Source organism: Peromyscus leucopus, chromosome 4 (assembly GCF_004664715.2).
Source record: "Peromyscus leucopus breed LL Stock chromosome 4, UCI_PerLeu_2.1, whole genome shotgun sequence".
Taxonomy (NCBI): Eukaryota; Metazoa; Chordata; class Mammalia; order Rodentia; family Cricetidae; genus Peromyscus; species Peromyscus leucopus.
Window position 1 is genome coordinate 10,294,721 of NC_051066.1, and position 14,341 is coordinate 10,309,061.

Sequence of the window (14,341 nt, forward strand, 5' to 3'; positions counted from 1 at the left end):
AAACCTGTCTCCATGGTTTTCTACATACGTCCAAGCCCAGTGTCCATGGCCAAGAGCAAACCAGGAAAATCAAGGGTTTTGCACGATGACATGGGCTCCTTGCAGGAAGAATCGGTGGGCCATTTCACTTGCCTCCCTTGGCCCTGCGGCATCACTGCTGGGAACCTCTCATCTGAATAAACAGCAAATATCCCATTTACTTTTCTTGGGGGGGGCACACCCAAGGACTCGGAGATGATGTACAGACCTCTAAGGGACCCTTATTCCTGCCGAGCCCATAGAGCTCGACTCCAATGCTGGCTGTGCCATGGAAACACCCGAGAACTGAGACTGCAAGAGCTGTGCCCCAAATCCATCAGCTCAGAAATTCTGGGGTCACTGCTCATTTGCTACTGTCCCCACCCTCCTGACCCCCAGCCTAAAGTGAACTTGCTGTAACTTACAGGATGTCCATGTGGCATCGGGGAGGCTCATAAGGGGACCTGGGAATGAAGACAGTGGGACTGGGCAGGGCAGGCAATTAAACAGGGAGCTGGCGAGTAAAGGATCGCCTGGCAGCACCTTCTGCTTTAACTCAGGAACATATAATACTTCTAACCCATGTCAGTTTTGTTTGCTTTTAATTCTGCCATTTTCTCTTAAATTTAGGTATTAACAAAGATAACAGGTTTACTATTTGTCAAAGTCCAGTTATGAATCCAGAGCATACAAAACACAAAGCTACAGAAAGATTCTCAATGTGCACAAGTAATTTTAGAAAATAGTTTAGTATACTCTTGTTATAAAACTCATTTACAGGAGGTTATTCACATGTTCTTGTTCAAATCTGCTCCTGATTAATTCATGAAAACATAACTGAACAAACTGTGGTAAATCAGAGAGAAGCAAAGTAAGACAGGTGTAATACATTCACCTTGAAAGAACATTTTGAAAGCAGTCAGGGCATGTTCTTTTAACCACAGAAAGGACAAAGTGAACTTTTCATCTTGTCAGGATTAACCACTCATGACGGTGCCTTCAGGAAAGGCCACTTGACAAAGACTTTCTGCAAATACCTTTACCAACTGGAATAAATAAGGTTTCCAAATCTAATGCCACACAACTACATTCTGTTGAGAGAGTGTTCTAAGGCAAGGCTTGGTTGCTGGAAAGGAGGATACAAGGACGAGGCCGTGGCCAGAGTCTAATCTCAGCAGCTCTTACACTCACAAAAGAAACAGGGTGTCAGGACCCTCCTAGATCTCACATCCTCTGGTGTGGTTAGCAGTGAGCCTGCAGATAAACACAGGCTATCCGACAGCGCACTCTGGGTGGCAGCCAACTACATGTTTTGGAGAAACTTCTTTTTAAAAACGTGTTTCTTAAGCTGGTGGTAACGTGAGCCGAGTGGGAACTGCCCTGGCCATGCTGTTCTGTCATGCCCCCTCAGAAGCACACTTTTGGCCTTCTTCCTGGTCACATCCCTGCTAAGCTGAGCCCTTTTCCCCAAAGACACCAGGAAAGAACATTTCAAGTGACAGTGAGGTTTCCTGCCAATGTCACATGCAGGAGGCTTATTTAGCCCTTGGCCAAGCCAGAGTGGATTTACTTCCCACCTAGCTGGGTACAGGCAGGAGGCTGAGGCACTCACTATGGGAAGGCGCCTGCTCCCTAGTTTTACAAGTGTCCAGCAGACAGTAGGGTACAGGTCTAGACACCAGCCCAGAGACAGCTAAGGAAACTCAGTACTGAAACTTGGCAAAATGCACACTGTTATTTTCAAAGCTCTTAACAAATAAAACCTGCTTAAGGAGAATTTCTAACGCAAAACCCTTTTGTTTAAGAACAGATGACAAAGAAAATTCTAAACAGTGAACATTAGTTTTCAGGGATGTCTTTCCGCCTCAAAGCAGCTAATGGGCTGTGCATACAGTAGTCACTAGAAAGCCCACATTCACATGCTCTTCTACATGGAGGTTTGGAAACCTGACTGGTTACACAGCCTGCCCTTGTGCTGACTCCAATGCCTCTCACAGGTACACCAGGTTGGATGGAGGCTGAGGCCCCCAGTGACCCAACACAACACTCCTATCTACTGGATGGTTCTGAAGCCCAGACGGCAGCTCTTCTCTTTCTCATGGAGTATCTCTCCTGCCTGAGATACACTATCTGCGCAGCTCCCACGGAATCCCTCCAAAAGCATCCACTCTCTATTTTCCTGGCAACCCTTAAGCCTTCACAAGAAACCTGAAGGGACTCCTCTGGCCAGGCCAGTACAAATCCTCCATTTGGTAACCATGTCTACAGCTCAGCAGTTACACCAACCTAACAAAACATTGGGAACATCTGACAGTTCAAGAATTATTCTTCTGTCCTGAGAAGGGCAAGGAATTTAGCCAGAAAACTAAGCCATACATTAAATATAGGTAAATGAACTTGTCACAGTACCGTCCTGCACCAAGTTATCTTGTCTCAAAGTGCACAACAGTTCCCAACAGGCTGCCTTCTGAAGGCCCAGGAGACCCCCGCAGTTCTTTAAACAGTTAGAGACACTGGCCGCTGGTACGAACTTGGCTAATTCCCAATACTGAGGCTGTTAAAGAAATCTGTCCACCACACAGTGGCTCAAAGGACCCTTCCTCCTCACTCTCTTTAAATATGAAGTTTTTCTGTTGGAAAATAATGTTTTAAGCAGAAGAAGGAAATGTGATCTATCAGTTTACATTTTAAAAGGATTTTGTATTTGCTATACAGACTCACAGTTTAACCTTTACAGCATTCACCTAACCTGACCTTTTCTACAGAACAAAAGATCCCAACATTTTGAATTTTTGACCTCAAAGACATTACAGGTACACAAACGCCCTCTCCAAGCGTATACAACTGGCAAAAAGTACTGAAGATGACCAACAGCCCAAGGGTTAGAAGGTATTTCCATTCTTTAACAGACTCTTCAAAGGAAACAAAAATAAACCCAGCCCATCTGTATGGTGCCACTCGCCACCTGTGGATGACAGTCCCGTCACCAGGAGCTACTAGAGAAAGCGCCTCTTCTTGGCACTGCTGTCCTCCTGCTCTAGCCCTCTCTTGTCCCAGTTAGTACTCCTCAGCATGTGGTGAGTCACAGAGACCCGCCTCTCCTCTTCACCGAAGGCCCCGGGCTCTCTTCTGTGACTGAACCCAGAGCCTGGGTCACTGTACTTCCTCCTGCTCGTGGAAGGAGCAGCAGGGTGAGCAGGTGGCGGCTCAGCCTGCAGAGGAGACCTGTGGCTGCTCAGAGGAGCGACGATGGCAGTGGATGGTGGCACAACAAAACTCAGGTCCGGAAAAAGCCCAGGAAAGCCAGGCTCTCCCAGGAGATGGACTACCCCAGGGAGCTGAGGGCTCGCAGGCTGTGCATCCTTCAAAAATGTTCCCTTGGCTTCAGTATCCGATCTCCTATGTAGTCGTGGATCTCGAAGTCGATCTTGAAGAGACAACCTTTCAGGTTCCTTTGAAGGGACAGCATCAGAGGGTGTGTGGTACAGAGAAGCAGCAAAAGATGTCCTGGCAAGTCCACTGTCCAGCTTGTTGCTGGGCAAGCCACCCTGAGGTCTGGGTGCCTCCGGGGCAGTGGCTGGAGGATGGGTCAGACTCCTCTGCAGCACAGGCTTCAGTTTCAGAATCTTCATAGCGTCATGTCTATAGTTTGGGTCAGAGGTCTTAATGATGGCCCCACGCTTCTGAGCATCCTGAATCAGTTCATTCCAATGTTGGTTTTCCTGAAACAAAAAGGAGAAACAATCACACCCTACAGAAACATTCATTTTGCTGGGGAAACATGGGGTCCAACTTCTGTTTTTGAACAAACAAGTATAGTCTGATGAACAGATTGCCAAGAATTTACCACTCACTTAGCAGACAAGAGGGACAGAGAAGCTCGAGCGCCAGCGGTGGGGAGGCGTAACTGAAGGCCAGGGCTCGTGCTGGCTGTAAGGAAACTCTCCTCTCCTCTCTGCCGTTCTGGCAACACAGGAAGATGCTTTTCCTCAGATCCACTAGCTGTTCCTAGCTCTGCTGAGCTGTTTAAATGTATGTTAACTAACACTGCACACCCAGCCCACTTCAAGTACATGGTGGCTACATTCCTCCAGTGGCTAGCTCCTGCAGTAAGCACATGACCTCCCCATGGCTGCACAAGGCTCCTCTGCATCCTGAGGATCTAGACGACCACGTGTCCCTGGCCATGGCTGACATTCTAACAGTTAAGACTTGGTTTCAGAAGGCAAATTCCTGACCACATATGACTGTTCTTGAAGAAATTCCACAGCATTGGCTTCCCAAAGACTTCTCAAGCCCCAAAAGACTAAAACATCTTAATCTACTCAGGGAGGATTCCAAAGATATTCTGTCATTGAAATTTTAAAAAATGTATGGTTGTTTGCCTATATGTATGTATATGCAACACATGTGTGCATGGTGTCCATGGAGACCAGAAGAGGGTGTTAGATTCCCTGGAACTGAAGGTTTTTTGTTTTTTAAAGATTTATTATATATTCAGTGTTCTGCCTGCATGTATGCCTACACACCAGAAGAGGGCACCAGATCTCATTACAGATGGCTGTGAGCCACCATGTGGTTGCTGAGAATTGAACTCATGACCTCTATAAGAGAAGCCAGTGCTCTTAACCTCTGAGCCATCTCTCCAGCCCCCCTAGAACTGAAGTTACAGGTTGTAAGCTTACACGTGGATGCTGAGAACCAAACCTGGGTCCTCTACAAGAGGAGCCAGTGCTCTTAACACTTGAGCATCTCTCCAGGCCATGAATCTTTCTATTATTGTACTCTTCTCTTGCTTATGTTGTATGAATGTTGCTAGAGATGGACTTGGAGCCTTACACCTGCTGGGCAAGTGTTACAACACTGAACATTCTCCAGCCCATCAGTAGGGTTTATTACTTATTTTTGTGTTATATGTGTTTGTTTGTATATGGGTATATGTATATGTCAGTGCGGGTGCTACAGAAGCCAAAAGAGGGCATTAATTGCCTGGAGCTAGAGTTACTTATAGGCAGTTAGCCACCCAACACAGGTGCTGAGAACAAAACTCTTCTCCTCTGGAAAGGCGGCAAATGTTTTTAACCACTGAGCCATGTCTTCAGCCCTCGTGACTTTATTTTAAAATGACAATGTTTAAAATATGTTAGAAACAATCTTTTAGCAATATTTCTGATAAAACGTTTTCCTTATTAACTTACAAAGCGCCTACAGCGTCTTTCAAAGGGTACAAACAACACAAGCTAAAGACCAGAGATCCAGATAAGAGATGGGAAGATGTATCTGAATGCTCTTGGCTGCTATTAACAAGGGAGGGAAGGAGGGAAGAAAAACAAGTGGAGTTGGTTGGATCCTCTCTTCAGATGACCGCTTTTTTTGTTTGTTTGTTTTTCAAGCCAAACTCACAGAGATCCGCCTGTCTCTACCTCCTAAGTGTTGGGATTAAAGGTATGCGCCACCATCACCTGGCTCAGATGACCAACTTCTAAAAGCAACAAAAAGTGATTGGACTGGCAAGAGCGCTTTGACATTAACGGATAAGACTCACAACCTGAAGTGCAAAAGCCCCAAGACACCGTAGGCCTTCGATGAGCTGGCTGGGCAGCAAGCACACGGTAGCTGGCTGTCTCCCGCTGCTTCACTCCACTATATTCCCACAATAATTGGAGTCTTGTACTTCGTCCTAAGAAGCCCTCCAGCAGAAAGGCTCTGGGTCAGCCTAACAGAACAAGGAGTTGCCACCCTTGTGGCCCATGTCGCACATGTTCCTGCACTCTCTCTGGAGAAACTGGGAGTCATGTCGCACATGACTGTTTGCTGAGCTCTGTTCTACCACTTGTTATGTGGATTGACAAACCATCTTCAGTCTTGTCACTGATGCACATCAGGGTTTTAGATAGGTCACCTTGAAACCTAGTGTACATACCTGCGCTTGAGCTAAGAAAGAATGGCTTATATGTACACAAAAGCTCACAGCCAAGGTGCTGGAAGACTTAATAATCTTTATTTTGTAACTGAGAAATTATTTCCATTTTGATGGAAAAAAACAGCCGGGCGGTAGTGGCGCACACCTTTAATCCCAGCACTCGGGAGGCAGAGGCAGGCGAATCTTGAGTGAGTTCGAGGCCAGCCTGGTCTGTCTACAAAGCGAGTTCCAGGACAGCCAGAGCTACACAGAGAAACCCTGTCTCGAAAAACAAAAAAACAAAAAACAAACAAACAAACAAACCCACCCATAATAGCTAACATGGATAAACGTGGAACTCCCTGTAGCCCCAGAGAGTATACCTACCATCAGAGTCCTCAAATGTCCAAGGATAAAAAGGCTGTACTTGGCTCGTGTAATGGTGACATTCAATCTCTGCAAACTTGCCAGGAATCTAAGCAACAACAAGAAAGTTACTTCTGTATGCAGAATGGCATCCATCTCTTCAGAGGGTGCAGGCAGTAAGTACTGCAGCAGCTTCTCCAGAGTCCTTCCCACCCCCTTCCTAGTCAGAGGGCTTCCTCACTAGCTGCCCTGACTCAGGTACCTGGCACAGAAGCCAATGGCATTAAAACATCAAGCAACCCAAACCCTTAGTGCTTTACTTCCAAGTTAACATATTTGTTGAAAGTCCCTATTTTGACTTGGCTAAAACACTAGAAATTAACAGTGAAATCTAAAACTTAAAAACATCTAGCCACGCAGTGGTTTAATCTTTAATCCCAGCAGTCAGGAGGCAGAGGCAGGCGGACCTCTGAGTTCGAGGCCAGCCTGGTCTACAGAGTGAGTTCCAGGAAAGGCTCCAAAGCTACACAGAGAAACCCTGTCTCAACTCCCCCACAAAAAAAAAAAAAAAGATTTGAAAAAGGTCTAAAAAGACAGCTTAGCAGTTAAGAGCACTTGCTGCTCTTTCAGAAAATCCAACTTCTATTCTGAGAAACCGGCACATACACAAAACTAAACTAAATACATACTGTTTTGATCCCTTATTTTAAAATTTTAAGTTATATTTAAAGTAATAAACTATTATGCAACTAGTATAGAAATACACAAATATATAATGGGTACATGATAATGGTGAGATTTTAAATTAAATCACTATTTTAAGACTAAACAAATCTTTGTTGCAGGGTTTTTTTGTGTGTGTGTTTTCCCCCCAAGACAGGGTTTTTCTATGTAGCCCTAGCTATCCTAGAACTTGCTTTGTAGACCAGGCTGGCCTCAAACTCACCGACATCTGCCTGCCTCAGCCCCTCACGTGCTAGGATTAAAGGCATGTGCCATCTACACTTGTCTCAAATCTCTAACTGTGTTAAAACATGGAAAAAAAAATCAATGTGGCGACCCAACAGCATCCTTAACATCTTCAGTAAGTAAACTAACAGTACTTAAGGTCAAACCCTTAGAAAAACTGTGTAGCACATACCCCGTGACAATTACAGATCTCTGCAAAACACACTTAAATCAATTATGAACATCAGTTTTACTGAATAGAGACACCCTATGGAAAAGGGTCAACATACAAAACACTAGGAAAAACACATCTCACAGATCATCTACTTCACAATTTAGACATTTTCAAGATGTTACCTAGGTTGTGTGTATGCGCACATGTAGGGACCAGAGGCTGACATCAGGCTCATGCTTGTATATGGTAAGCACTTTACCAAAACGAACCAGTGGCTTTCAACCTTTCTAATTCTGCGATCCTTTAGTATAGTTCCTCATGTTGTTGTAAACCCTGACCATAACATTTTCTTTGCTACTTCATAACTGTAATTTTGCTACTGTTAAGACTCATAATGTAAGTATCTGATAGGATGGATATCTGATAAGTGACCCCTGTGAAAGGGTCATTTGACTTCTACCCACGGGTTGAGAATACTGTTTTAAACAAAAGAAAACTAATAAAGCAAATGATAGGCGCTGGTGGATCTAGATGACAGAGCTGATTCTCAACAAGGGACAAAGCAATGTGAGCTACTTACCCAATTGACCCTTGCACAGCACTCGCCCTGACACAGGTAACAATTATACAGTCTTTCTGCCGGCCCTGGAAGGCATCCACTGTATCCACTTCTGCAGGCCTATTTATGAAAGGCATGTGTTTACCAAAAAATGTAAAATTGTGAAATATACATACATAGCAGTATTTAAAGCTCTTCATTGTGATGTCAGGTGGTGGCAGCTCACACCTTTAATCCCAGCACTCAGGAGGCAGAGGCAGGTGGATCTCTGAGTTCAAGAACAGCCTGATTTCCAGAGGGAGTTCCAGAACAGCTAGGACTACAGAGAAACCCTATCTCAGAGGGAAAAGACTATACTGAGTTATAAGGTTCATTCTATATCCCAATAGGACAGTCCTTTCAGACTTCTGAGTCAGCACATCCTCCTCTCTCCAGTCTTCTCACAGCATCTTTTTTTTTTTTTTTTTTGAGCAAAGACTTTTTAATGAATATATTTTACAAATACACTGGAGAATCATGCAATGCTGCCTGCATTGGATGCAATCCTGGGCCACAAGTCTGCACACTCCTTTGCGACTGGACCTGTGATAACAGAACCTTTCATCTCGCCTTTATTGTTTACTATGTCCCCTGCATTGTCTTCAAAATAAAGAAACACCCCATCTTTTCTTCGATACGACTTTCGTTGTGGAATTACCACTGCTGGATGGACCTTTTTTCTTAGTTCTGGTTTGCCTTTCTTAACTGTGGCCATCACCATGTTGCCCACATCAGCAGCAGGAAGTCTGTTCAGTCGTCCCTTGATTCCCTTCACAGAGATGATACACAAATTTTTGGCTCCTGTATTGTCAGCACAGTTGATTACAACTCCTACTGGAAGACCCAGGGAAATCCGGAATTTCACTCCGGAGGACCCACCACGTCCTCGCTTCAACATCTTGGATGCCTGGAAAGAGTCAGAAAGCTTCTCACAGCATCTTCTGAACCCCAATTCTTAGTGTTATTAAGTCCATAAGAAACCACCTCTTCGTCTGAGGCCATACATATTTATGTACGTTCCCTACAGTTTCATCAGCTTGAGGACTTCTGTCAAGAGGCCGTTGGAATCCTGGAACAGAAAGCACCGTCTTCTTGGGGAACTGCCAACATAAGTGCTGAGTCTTCTTATCCATGACCATCTAGCTTAGCTTTCCGTGTCCTGGGTATTTCAATTTTTTCTTCAAATAGACTTTGTAGTTTTCAGGCGATATATCTTATACTACTTTGGTTTTATTTACTCCTAAGTATTTTATTATTTTTGGCACCATTTTAAGTGGACTGTTTTTACTTCCTTTGCAGACTACTTACTAACAACAGATTTTTATATATTGATCTTATTTTCTACAAGTCTCTTAAACTTGTTTGCTTAACCCCCCCCTAAGAGTTTTCTTTGTGCAGCTTTGTTGATGAATCTATAAATATAACCATGCTGAATTATAGACTTACACAAGAAAAACCCTTGCTCTGGCTAGAACCTCTACTGCCATGGACAACAGGAGAACAAGCATCCTTCATGGTCTACACAAGGACTGCTGAACCGTCAAGGAACAATGTTACCTATGTGTTTTTTTAAAGACACCTTTAATCAAATTGGGAAAATTTCCCTGCAGCTCTTTTCAGTTGTAAAAGATGATAGCTTCTATTAAGTGCCTTTTCTGTTATCTATTGGTATGGCATATGGGTCACCTTCTCAGTCTAATTGACTGTTCTCTGAGACAGTCTCCATTCTGTAACCCAGGTTGGCCTCAAGCTCATCATGATCATCCTGCCTTGGCCTCCCTAGTATGGAGGCTACAGGAGTGAGATGCCGTACCCTGCTTCCTTCTCTTACTCTATCAATGTGCTGAGGCAACACTGCACTCTGGGATAGTCAATTTCCCTTGGCCACGACGCACAGTCCCTTTGATATATACTGAATTCAGTCTGCTGCTGTCTGTCGAGCCTTCTCACATCTGCGATCGTGAGTGCTTATCGGCCCTGTGGCTCTTAGAACACCTTCCCGGGTTTGAGGTCATAAAATGAATTACAAAGTGTTCTTGGAGCTGGCAACATGGCTCATCGCATAAGGCAGCTTGCCACCAAGTCTGATGGTCTCAGTTCTATCCAAGAACCAAACACTGAAGGCTGTCCTCTGACCATGTGCATACCATTGTGGACCAGCCCCCAACAAAAATGGATTTTTGTTGTTGTTGTTGTTGCTTGTTTTGTTTTTAAAAAAGAAAATGTTCTTGTGCCTTTTTAAAGTCCTAAGTATTACTGGGCTTTCTGTTGTTGTTTTCAGACACAGTATTTTCTATGCAGCCCAGGTTGGTCTAAAACTAGATCCTCCTGCCACAGACTCCCGAGTGCAAGGATTATAAGCACACAGCTGTGTTAGTGCTAACTCTGGATTGCCAGCTGATGGAACTCAGTCGACAGGTCTAACCCCAGTTTCTCATCACTGGGAGTTTGGAGTACCAGCTCTACTTGCTATATATATAGTCTCTCTTCAGATTTTTTATTTTCTCTAAAGTCAGTTTTTTTGTGTTGCTAGATTAAAAAGCTTAAAATAGTTTTGGTATTTTAAAAGATTTTTGTATGTGACTTTGAGAGTCATAGTGCATGTGGCCACGTGAGCAAAGGTGTCTTGTATCACTGCCTAGTCTTTGAAAGGGTCTTTCTCTGAACCTGAGCTCATTCGTGCTTTCTCAGATAGGCTGAAAGTCAACAAACCCCCAAAAATCCTCCTGTCTCTGCCTGCTTCTGAGCTTGGGTTACAGAGAAGTATACTGGACACTCAGCTTGCTGCCTAAATGCTGGGGTCTGAACTCTGGTCAGATCCCAGCATTTAACCACTGAGTCATCTCTTCAGATTCTGTTTATTGAGATAGATCTCATGTGGCCCAGGTTATCCTTAACTCACTGTATAGCAGAGTGTGATAATTAGTATTAATAATAGTCAACTTGGTAAAAGCTGTAATAGCCTAAGAAATGGGTTGGGGGCAAGTCTTTGAGGGACTATCTATTGACGATGTTAGTTGAGTTGGGAAGACCCACCCAGTGTGGGTGACACCATTCTCTACGCAGGAGATCCCGGACTGTGTAAAAGTGGAGAAATCGGGCTCATCACTAGCATGCATGCATTCACTGCTCTTCTTCTTCTGACTGGATGCTTCAGGGTCCTGCTGCCTTGACTCCCCCATCATGATGGGCTGTAATAAACTGTGAGGTGAAATAAACCCTTTAATGCTTTTGCCAGAGTATTTTGTCACAGCAATGGGAAAGGAAACTATGGCACCAAGGGTGACCTTGACTGATCGTTCTGCCTCCACCTTCCAAGTGCTGGAATTACATGTTTCTTACCACACACCTGACACTGACTTCCAGATTTTAATCTATAATTTTACTGTAGAGGTAAGGAGACAAAAACATAATCTTAGCAGGGCCTGGAGTCACTGTAATTCCAAGTACACAGGGGACTGAGGCAGGAGGATAGCAAGTTCAATGACAACCTGGGAAACTTACTGACAGTCACAAAATAATAAAAGAGAGGACTGGGTAATATAGCTTAGAGATGCGTAGAGTACTTGCCTAATGTACAGACCCCAATTCAACCCCAGTACTCTTAGGAAAAAACCTAATTCAACCTTTATAAACACCAGAATACATGTAAAAATACGTCACCCTTTCTTATCAAATTCTTTCTCCAAATCCTTCTGGATCATTGTCTTCTGAGCCTTGTAATGGGTTATTATGCCAATATTTCGGAAGGAAATATCTTTTCTTTTGTCTTTAATAAGTTTAATGATTTCCATCACCAACTTTATTTCTTGAACATTTATATAGGAGCTAAACAAGATGGAAAAAGAAGACAGTGTATCAAGTCTCACAGCAGTCTACTTGCTCACTAGTTCTACTTGGCTTGTTTCCATTACCGTAAAGAGTACACAGATAGGTGTTTTCCCTTCTAGTCAGGCAGCAGTGTCAAGACAATGCAACAGTAACTATTCATATATATAAATCTGGGAAGTGACTGTAAAAAAGGAATTCATAGTCAACTGAAGTTTGAACCAATGACCACTCAACTGAAAACATACCAGCCAGACCACTAAATGTGAACAGCATGGTCTGCCAGGATTGAATAGCACAAAAGCCATCCTATCCTGCCATTATCCTCTTTGCTGGCTCCATAACCTGTACTTCCAGCCCAGACCTCAGATATGTGTGTCCTTTCATTACTAAACTGATCCAACCCACAGCAGCATGGGCCCTTGTTCTCCTGAGTCTTAAATCTTAACCACTGACATGCTATCAGCTAGTAAGTCCCAGGGGGACAGCTCCCTCTCCTAGCCCTTGGTTACTCCTCAAGGTTGAGAGTCTATCCAAGTCAAGGTCCTGTAATGTGCTTGGGGCTTAGTTCTTTTATCGTCTGCTCTACTTCTGAAGGTGCCATATAGGTGCCACATAAACCTTCCAGTTGCAATTCTACATGCAAACTCCTCTCTATTTTTCACTTCTTCAAGGAATGTTCCCTCCCATGTCCTATTCTGATCTTAGAATCTGCATTTTTTTCATATTTCCCCCCATAGCAGGGCAGTATTTATGCACATGTTAATGAACACTACCTCCAGACTGTTAATTCCTCTACTCAAAGCTTGGCTCCTCTGATATATTTGCTACCTAGCAACATACCCACCCACCCCACTTTGCTGTCATTTTATAGATACCCAACACATTCACTCACAACTCAAAATCCTTAAAATACGGGCCACTAGGCCACTATCTACTCCCTTAATGCACATTCATTCAGATGCATCTTTTTACTGCACTTAGCCCACCTGGAATAGTGAACTCATCTCAATGACTATCTAGTTAATGCCTATCTTCCCATGATACCACAATCACCTTACAATGGGGTCTTTCTATGATTTTTCAAAGACTTACCAGTCACCTGAGAGTACTGCCCAATTAAACAGAAAAGGGGAAGCAATCAACACAGATAGTGATAATGACTGTACCCTGGTACTAGAGAGACATGTATGGGAAAGGCTTACAACCTACTAATTCTGAGACCATTACTGGAGAATGAAGGAAGAGGGAAAACATACTCATTATCCCGTCGTTCTGAACCATCTCCAACATCAAACACAAGGTAGGGCTGAAATGGCCACTCTGATGAACATCGAACGGCTTCAGTAAATCTACAGAAAAGCAACCATATATACTATATCATTAACTTTTTTTTCTGTGAAAGACAGAACCAGGAAAAAGTTAAAGGATAAGAGCTTATCCCAGATGCACAGCTGGATTTTATTTCCATTCTGATACCAAGGAAAGAGATCTACACAGTTATGACTCAAGAGGAGCTCACAACACAGCACATGAGATAAACAAGCAGGGCTGGGGAAACATGGTGCAGCTCTAGAGCGAGCGGGCAAACACACAAGCATGGCTAAGAGCTGGCTTTCATCTCCAGCAGCACCACCACAAGACAGGCCATGAAGTTACCAGTGATTGGATCTGGGTTATATTAAATATGGGCAACTTTTTTTCAAGACAGAGTGTGTAGCACTGGCTGGCCTCAAACTCAGATATCAACCTACCTCTGCATCCTGACTGCTGGGGTTAAAGGGGTGTGCCACCACCACCCTGCCCCCTCTTTTTTCAATCTCTCTGTATTTGACATAATCAATATAGAATTTGTAATTAGAGAAAAATTATTTCAAATTGAAAATCTAAGCTGATCGCCCCCGCCCCTGCCCAATGGGGTCTTACTCTGTAGCCTAGGCTGGCCTCTTAAATCTCATCAATCTTCCTGCCTCAACTTCCCAAGTAACAGGATTACTCACAACAGCTAATATAGCCGCCCTGATTTATGCTTTTTATGCCAAGACTTCTTCATAAGCAGCTAAACCTTCAAACAGGACAAGCTTATACAAGCAATACAGGACACCCACCTATTTGTTTTCAAGTTTTTGTTATAAACATAATTAGAAGGGAAGAGACATATGTCTGGATGCATCCTGTACTGAATGGTAAGCTGTAAAACAGGCAGCCTGCCAATCATGTTCTGCTCCACATTCTCTTCAAGTAGCTTGCAGAATCGTGCCATCATCGACTGGTCATAGCCATACTCCTGTGCTTTCTGAGAGAAAGAAAAAAGTATTTAAGAGTTTGTACCAAATAAATAAATAGCCCAGTGCAGTGGTGGTGCACATCTTTAATTCCAGCATGTGGGAGGCAGAGTCAGGTGGATCTCTGAATTTGAGGCCAGCCTGGTCTACAGAGTGAGTTCCAGGACAGCTCACAGAGAAACCCTGTCTGAAAAACCAAACAAGCAAGCAAGCAAACAAAC

The 14,341-nt window shown here is 43.8% G+C and overlaps 2 protein-coding genes across 7 annotated transcripts in view; both read right to left on the reverse strand.

The window, feature by feature from the left end:
• Nucleotides 1–603: 603 nt before the first annotated feature.
• Nucleotides 604–14,341, reverse strand: part of Setx (senataxin) — a 54,624-nt gene continuing 40,886 nt past the window's right edge. For 5 of the 6 annotated variants that reach the window (XM_028883317.2, XM_028883315.2, XM_028883316.2 and 2 more), the window contains 7 exons: nt 13,944–14,131; nt 13,095–13,187; nt 11,671–11,835; nt 11,044–11,208; nt 7,990–8,088; nt 6,308–6,395; nt 604–3,740 (listed from right to left, as the gene is read on the reverse strand). In XM_028883317.2, the coding sequence (XP_028739150.1) occupies nt 3,015–3,740; nt 6,308–6,395; nt 7,990–8,088; nt 11,044–11,208; nt 11,671–11,835; nt 13,095–13,187; nt 13,944–14,131 (1,524 nt within the window). In that variant the 3' untranslated portion in view covers nt 604–3,014. The remainder of the gene's footprint in view (nt 3,741–6,307; nt 6,396–7,989; nt 8,089–11,043; nt 11,209–11,670; nt 11,836–13,094; nt 13,188–13,943; nt 14,132–14,341) is intronic. The other variant, XM_028883318.2, reaches the window with a different exon arrangement.
• LOC114702769 (60S ribosomal protein L23-like) lies at nt 8,096–11,036 on the reverse strand. The gene has a single exon (XM_028883319.2). It carries the CDS (start codon nt 8,903–8,905, stop codon nt 8,483–8,485), a length of 423 nt encoding a protein of 140 aa, XP_028739152.1. The 5' UTR covers nt 8,906–11,036; the 3' UTR covers nt 8,096–8,482.